At 33.6% G+C, this 7672-nt stretch overlaps 1 protein-coding gene across 2 annotated transcripts; it reads left to right on the top strand.

Annotated features, from left to right (window-relative positions):
* Positions 1-2163: 2163 nt before the first annotated feature.
* On the top strand, positions 2164-5421 carry FAP2 (Chalcone-flavanone isomerase family protein). Of its 2 annotated transcripts, XM_078958308.1 has the most exons (12): positions 2164-2500; positions 2600-2668; positions 2925-3456; positions 3547-3763; positions 3847-3922; positions 3997-4099; positions 4193-4261; positions 4352-4388; positions 4473-4547; positions 4629-4680; positions 4926-4970; positions 5093-5421. In XM_078958308.1, exons 3-12 carry the CDS (start codon positions 3032-3034, stop codon positions 5188-5190), a joined length of 1197 nt encoding a protein of 398 aa, XP_078814434.1. In that variant the 5' UTR covers positions 2164-2500; positions 2600-2668; positions 2925-3031; the 3' UTR covers positions 5191-5421. The 2 variants fall into 2 exon arrangements, with proteins under 2 accessions (XP_078814434.1, XP_078814433.1); XM_078958307.1 differs by lacking the exon at positions 2600-2668.
* Positions 5422-7672: the final 2251 nt, after the last annotated feature.

The raw sequence follows: 7672 nt of genomic DNA, 5'->3' as shown, positions 1-7672 counted from the left end.
CTCTAACTCACCTCGTACACTCGACACTGATAAAACTGAAGGACTCGGGACTCGCGACCCGACTCGTCGAGTCGTTCTTCCGAGTCGCCGAGTCGCCGCCATGCAACTGATTTTTACTTGATTTTGTTTGAATCCAATGTATACAATTGATAGATCTGAGTCCAATAAGCTGTTTTACCACGTAAAGTTTCCAACTTTACGTGCACAACCTCATGAATAAGGGAAATAAGGCTAAAAGATGCATAAAATGGGTAGATCTATGGTTATCATGCAATATAACTCCAAAAAGACAGTAGATCTGGGCTCTACAACACCCCAACATTCAGATCCATAGATATTCCGACTTAATAAGACATTCATGCAAGTGTAAGGCTTGGAACAAGCATCAACTAGCTCTTAGGAGAGCTCTAATGGAAGTTTAAAGCATATAACAAGATGGAACTCCGAAAATACCTCTATTAGCTCTGATTTGGCCTTGGATCTTTGCACTACAACACTTCTCCTTGCTTCTTCCTTCTTCTCCTTCTTCACACCTTCACAAAATGGCACCAAAACACATATAAGCTCTTCAATGGAGGTTTGGGGCTCTAACACTGTGTTCTCAGGGTGAGGGAGGCGAGAATGGGGGCTATAAGGTGGTATAAATAGTGGGCAACCCGGGGATTTTAGGGTTTCACCCAGACAGATGGACTCGCCGAGTCGGGGATATGGACTCGCCGAGTCCCCGGCTCACGCCTGCCCTCAGACGCGACCCTACTCGGCGAGTCAGGCTAGAACTCGCCGAGTCCCTCTTGAAAAACTCACTATAATTACCAAAAATCAACATACCGGGAACGGGTCGTTACAGCCCCATAAAAAAAGATGATTTGAAGAATCGATTGAAAACACTTAAAGACCATATTGCTCAATTTTATGATGTTTTTTTTGAGGAGTTTCATTAAGTGGATTTTCATGGGACCGAACAACCAAGTTACTCATTGCAGAAGATAAAGTATGGGATGAGTTTATTAAAGTAAGCTTGTGTAATACTTTAGTTTTAACTTCTAAATCTTTTTTAACTTCTTAATGTGTTTTTGATGTTTTTTTTAAATAGAATAAGCCCGAAGCATGAGATTTACTTTTTATTATATTTCATTTGACTATCATTTTTTACCAATAGTTATATATTGGCTACTTCTTGTAAGGTTTTGGAAAGCTCCCGTCCCCATGTTTATTTGGAAGAAGAAATTTACAATGAGTTGGAGCTTATGGGAATGTGATTAGATGAATTGGCAAATGCATATCTTTTTTTGGTGGAGCGTCTGGGAAAAGCACCAACGTGTTGTCCTCTTTAAATGAGGATGACTAAGTTAGGTAAAATGATAGGAGAACGGAAATGAAGTTCGAAAATTAGATATTGTTTTGCAGCGTGTTGATTTCATTGTATTTAAACACGTTGTTTGGAACATTTACTTGTTGATTCACATGTTTAGTGATTATTTTGGAACATTGTTATGACTAGAACATTTTATTAGTTGCTTTGGAACAAATACTTACTTAGAACATTTTTCTTTATATAAAAGATATAGGGTAATTGATATATATATATATATATATATATATATATATATATATATATATATATATATATATATATATATATATATATATATATCAACAAAGGGCAAAAAGTATAAATGTCTATTTCATTTCCTTTCCTTCGAGTTGAGAACATAACTTTTATTTATTTTCCTTGTAACTTCGAGAACACAACTAAATAAGAAAAAATCTTTCCCTTTCTTCCTATTTTTTTTCATTCCTTTTCATTTCCTTCTATTTCTTTAATCTTAAAACTCGAGAATAAGGTGTTAAGTGGTGTTTGTGAGTGTTTTTCAATCAATTTATTGACTTTTTGAAAAAACCAAAAATTCATAGCTTTTTGTAAAAATCATTTTTACATTAAAAAATTTATGTTTACTAAATATTTTTTTTTTACTTATTGATTTTTTAAAAAACCAATAAATTAATAAGTTATTTTGAAAAACACTAGCCCTAAATAGGGCGTTCTCGATATAGTTTACCTAACCGAAAGGGTAAGTTTTCGAATTAGTCTAAACCTTGGGGCAGATTCTATAAAATTATATATTATAATTCATGTTGTTTGTCCAAGAGATGCAAGAAAGAGAGAGATACTTTTGCACGCTTTAACAGAGCCCGGAATCTTCCTTCCTTCGTTAAGTCCCAGAAAAATCCCAATTTATTTGGCAAAACGGAAACAAAATCGAAGAAAATTTTTAAAATCTTTATTAGTTTTTAGGATTTTTGCTTTCTCTTGCAAAAAAACGGAAAGTCGGTTCAAAGTTTTGATCATTTATTCACCGTATGAAACTTTCGTTCATCATTCCTACCAAAAAGCATATTCGATTCTTGTTGAAAAAACCCTAGTAAAGCTGTTCTTTTTGGACACGAAAGCGTGATCGACCCTCTGTTTTTGGTGCATTGCTTTCCGTGATAATTTCAGGTTCGTTTTAATTGTTTCGGTTAATTTTCTGCGCTATATAACAGGCTGTACATAATTTTCTTCGTAGTTTTGTGATTTGCATTCATATTTTGTTCTTAGGTTTGATACAATTTGTTGAGGCTACGATTTTAATAGGGAATATGAATGCCATGTTCCATTTAATTTGCGGTAAACTGGTGTCAATTTGGTCAGCTTAATAGTAATTTTACATTTGAACAGAGGGAATAAACCTCCATCCATTACAAAATTTGGAAAACGGAAATGCCATTGAATTACAAATTTGACATGAATTTCAATACAGAGTTCATGCATCATGAAATTTAATTTACAATGGTGCTATTTTCGATCATCAGATGTTTTACTTCCGCTCCTTATTCTTCTGCATTGCACATAAATCTTTCCATTCTGATTGATTCCATTGCAGTTGTAGGTGTTTCATCTTCTTTCCATCTTCATCTGAAATCATCTCTGAGTTCTGCATTCTTGAAGTAGAAGCAAGAAGAAGATCTTGCAAAACCCTTATTTGCTCTTATGGATCTTGATGAAGGAAGGCCTAAGTTCTTTCCAATGGAAGCTCTTTCCCCTAGTCGATATATCTACCATATAAGTTCATTGGTTGACATTTCACCTCATCATTCCAGAAACTGGTATACCCCTGGAAGTATTGCTCTTCAAGAAACTTTTAGAAACCTTTCAAAGTTTACAGGCACTGTAATGTTATGGTGTTCTAGTAGCTCAAATTCAAATTCAAATATCAGCCATAAAAGATATCAATTTTCTGGCCAAAACGATTATGGATTTTTCTGCAATTATAGGAAAAAAGCACTTGAGATTCCTGAAATTTTTAACAAGTTCTCTAGGTTTGCAATTAAACAACTGGTGGGAAAGGCTAAAGAGCTTCAGTTTATTCCTGCATTATCTTTAGCTGGTAATTTAGTCCCACCACTTGACAACATGTAAGCTCTTCTTCTTTTCAGAATACATTCAATCATGAATCATGTATCTGTTTTTAACCTTTTTTTTTTTTTTTTGTATTTGGGGATCAGATCTAGGAATTATCTTGCTGTTTCACATGAAAATGTCGATGGAGTTGTGGGGAGATATATGAATCATGCTCCATGTGAGGTTCAACAACAGAAATGTGGTGATCTTCATGGAAATTTTAATTGTTCATCACCTGCAGTTGAACCAAAAACTGGAATTGAATTCCCAACTTTATTGGATAACATCTTTGGAGGGAGTAATTCCAGTTTAAATACAGAGGTTGAATTGATTCTTTAATTCCATTTTTTGTTGTTAATATCTTGGCAACTTGTTATAAACAACAACCTGTATCTATGTTTCAGGTTCTTGTTGGAACTGGATCGAAAACAATGAAAATAATTAAAATAAAATCTTTGAAGCTCTACGCATTTGGATTTTGTAAGTATACTTAAAAAAGTTCAGTTAAATTGTTGGTTTGTTTTGTTCTCAGTTGTTATATAAAATTTCCATAGATGTTCACCCTTATGATATCTGTAAGAAGTTGGGGTCAAAGTATGCTTCTCTTCCCAAAGAGGAGGTCAACAAGCATCATAACTTCTATTCTGATCTTCTCAGGTATTATATAATCTTTTACCTACATTTTGTAAAAAAGTTAATTTAATTTATCATATAATTCAATTATTTGAATTTTGATGTGATATGCTGCAGGGAGGACATAAGCATGACAGTTAGGCTTGTGGTAAGCTACAATGGACTTAAAATCAGTACAGTTAGAGAGTAAGTCACATAATTCTAATAAAAAAATCATTTTTTGTAAAAAAAGAAAAAAGTTTTGATTTGAAAATTTTTGTTTTTTGTTTCTTACAGTGCTTTTGAGAAGTCACTTCGAGCCCGATTAATTAAGGTGAAACATCATTCCAGTTGATAGTTTTTTTTATAAATTATAATCATCGAGTGTTTTTAAATTTTTTTTTTATTGGTGTTACAGATGAATCCGGATACTGATTATGACTGCTTAAAAAGTTTTGGTTCTCTTTTTTCAGAGGATATTCCAATACGAGCGGTAATTCTTCTCCATTTTGTCAATTTACATATTTGCCCTTGGTTTTAATAATAAATAATAATGCATGGTATCAATGTTCAGGGAACAACAATAAAAATTGGAAGGACAGCTGATGGACATCTTGTAACCGAGAGTGAGTCTCTCTCTCTCTCTCTCTCTCTCTCTCTAATAAATACTTTACATGATTGGACTGAGCAAATTTTTCTAGGGCTATTTTTAATGATGAGAGGATAAGGAGGGCATTTACGTCTTTTTCACACATGAGAAATTGATAGAGCGGGTCCATATCCCCCATTGACAGTAGTCTTAGTCCCAGTCCCAGTACAACATGTTTTGTTCTGTCATATCATGTGATGTCATGTACTGATGTTTATGCAGTTGAAGGCAAACGGATTGGTGCGGTTCGTAGTAGGGATTTGTGCAGTGAGTGGTCTATTACCTTTATTTATTTATTTATTGTGTTACAACTTAAGAAATGCAAGTTTTGTTGTTTTGATTTAAAAAAAAAATTGGAGGTAGTATTTATGATAAAATTGAATCTTCAGGGGCTTTCTTTGATATGTACATTGGAGATGGGCCAGTGTCAGAGCAGACAAAAACAGAGATTGGAGAAAATGTGGCCAATATAATGAGGAGGTGCTAAGTGCTAGATAGTTATATTATGCAATCATGAATCGATCATTGTTCTTCAAGTTTAGTGGTGTGAAATGTGAATGTGAATGTGAATGTGATGGAGGCAACAAAAAGGGTAGAGTAGAGGCCTCCACAGGCCAGGGGTTATAATGTCCATAGTTAATAGTTACACAGCAAATGTGTAATGGAAATTTGTAGTTTGTATGCTGAAATTAATAAAGATATGTTGATTGTTGTTGTAGTGGCTAAAGGGATTTTACATTTCCGGTTTGATTTAATTGGTTTTTTAGCATCTTTAAATTAACAATAACCAAACCAAATAAAGTTTTCGGTTTGGTTTAGTGAAAACAGATTAACAAGAACATTAAGAGAACTAAATCAAATAAGTTAATAGCCATCAAATAAATTGATAAGGAAAGTCTTGATTTTTTTTTTCTATATAAAAAGCTTAGACTTTAGATCGTATAAGAGGGGTTGGAAACTAACTAGATAAGCGGGCTGCCCGATTTAGGCTTTGGTGAAAATGATTTTTAGTACTAATTTTAAATATTAAATAAAAAAATATAAAATTAAATATTAATAAACTAGGTTAATTGGTTTAACCAAAATAATGAAAATTTAATCAAAATCAAACCGAATAAAGTATCCTTGTTTGGTTAACCAAATCAAATTAATTGAAAAACAAATAATCCAAACTAATGATTTTTTAATTGGAACAAAAAACAGAAAAAACTCAGGAAATAACTTGTTATATTAAAAGAACTAACTCAAACTTTGATTACAACCCTTTCCTCTTTGTAATGTCATAACTTGACAATCAACTCTAACCATCTACATATATATCATATACATAGTTAATTAACCAAGGACTTTTAAACCTAGTCTAATACCTAATTGTACTCCAAGACTTTCCTTAATCACAACATTGTGATAAGGACTCTTGGCAATACAGAAATTACCAACATTCACCCCTTTAATTTTTGAATGGAAATTGAGAGGTCATTTACTCCGAGAAGCTTGCGCATTTCGATAAACTTGATCTTGGCAATAGCCTTTGTTAGAATGTTTGCACACTGTTATTTCCAACTGACATGTTCCACCAGGATTTCCTTCTCTTTAAAAAGTTCTCGAATGTAGTGATAACGAGACTTCACGTGTTTACTTCTGCCATGAAAAACCGGATTTTTTTATCAATGTGATTGTTGATGTGTTATCAATCTTAATTACCACCTCCTGTAACTTAGAACCAATTACTTCTTGAAGTAAATCACGTAACCAGATTGCTTAACAACTTGCTACACATGCAACCATATATTATGCTTCACACGAAGATAATGCCATCGTTTCTTGTTTCTGTGAGCACCAAGTTATAGGTGACCTTCCAATATAGAAAACATGTCCATTTGTACTTCTTCCATCATCGATACCGATGTTGTGGCCACTATCACTATATCTAGCCAACTTTATTGGTTCCCCTCATGTATATCTAATACCATATCCCAAAGTTCCTTTTATATACCTCATAATTTGTTTTATTGTTGCCATGTGTGACCTTTTAGGAGTTTGCATATACCTACTTGTAATGCGCACTTGCAAGATCAGGTCGTATATGCAATAAGTATCTCCGTCTTCCCACAAGACTTTGATATTCCATGGCGTCTATGTCTTCCTCTTCAGAATTCTTTGAGAATTTCATGTTGAATCCATAGGAAAAGTAGTTAGATTACAATCGTGCATTCCTGCATCTTTGATACACTTCAATACCAAGATAATATCTTAGCTGACCTAGATAAGTCATATCAAGATAAAGTTTGTGGCCATTGGTTGCTTGGACTTGGATATGATGCTTATGCTTGTTCCTATAACCACCGGGTCGTCTACATAAACTCCGACCATAATTAAATATGATCCAATACATCTTCGATACACAGCTTGTTCTTGCACACATCTTTGAAACCTCATTCATTTAAGAATTCCATCTAGCTTGATGTTCCATGTGTGTGGTGCTTGTCAGAAGCCATATAATGCCTTTTGCAATTTGTAAATTGACTATTCTCTTCCCTTCTTCACAAATCCTTTTGGTTGTTAAATGAACACTTCTTCTTGTAACTCACCATGCAAGAAAGCATATTTTACATCTAGGTGGTGTAACTCCCACCCTTTTGATTCCGCAAGAGCAATAAGAATTCATATGGTTTCAATACGAGCAACTGGTGCAAACACTTCATTGAAATCTATACTCAGTTGTTGTAAATAACCTTTTACGACGAGTCTTGCTTTATATTTACTAATTGAACCATTCACATCCTTTTTTACTATAAATACCAATTTTAGCCTAATTATGGTTGTATTTATGGGTTTTAGGACTACCTTCGAAGTACAATTCTTTTCAATGGAAACAATTTCTTCCTCCATTCCTTTGACCCAGTTCGGATTACTTCGAGCTTCATGATAGTTGGAATGTTAATCATCATTTAAAGATAGAAGTAGTT

The sequence above is a fragment of the Lactuca saligna genome, chromosome 5 (assembly GCF_052625555.1).
Source record: "Lactuca saligna cultivar CGN05327 chromosome 5, ASM5262555v1, whole genome shotgun sequence".
NCBI lineage: Eukaryota > Viridiplantae > Streptophyta > Magnoliopsida > Asterales > Asteraceae > Lactuca > Lactuca saligna.
Note: the sequence above shows the minus strand (reverse complement) of the source record. Positions and strands in the feature narration are given on the sequence as shown.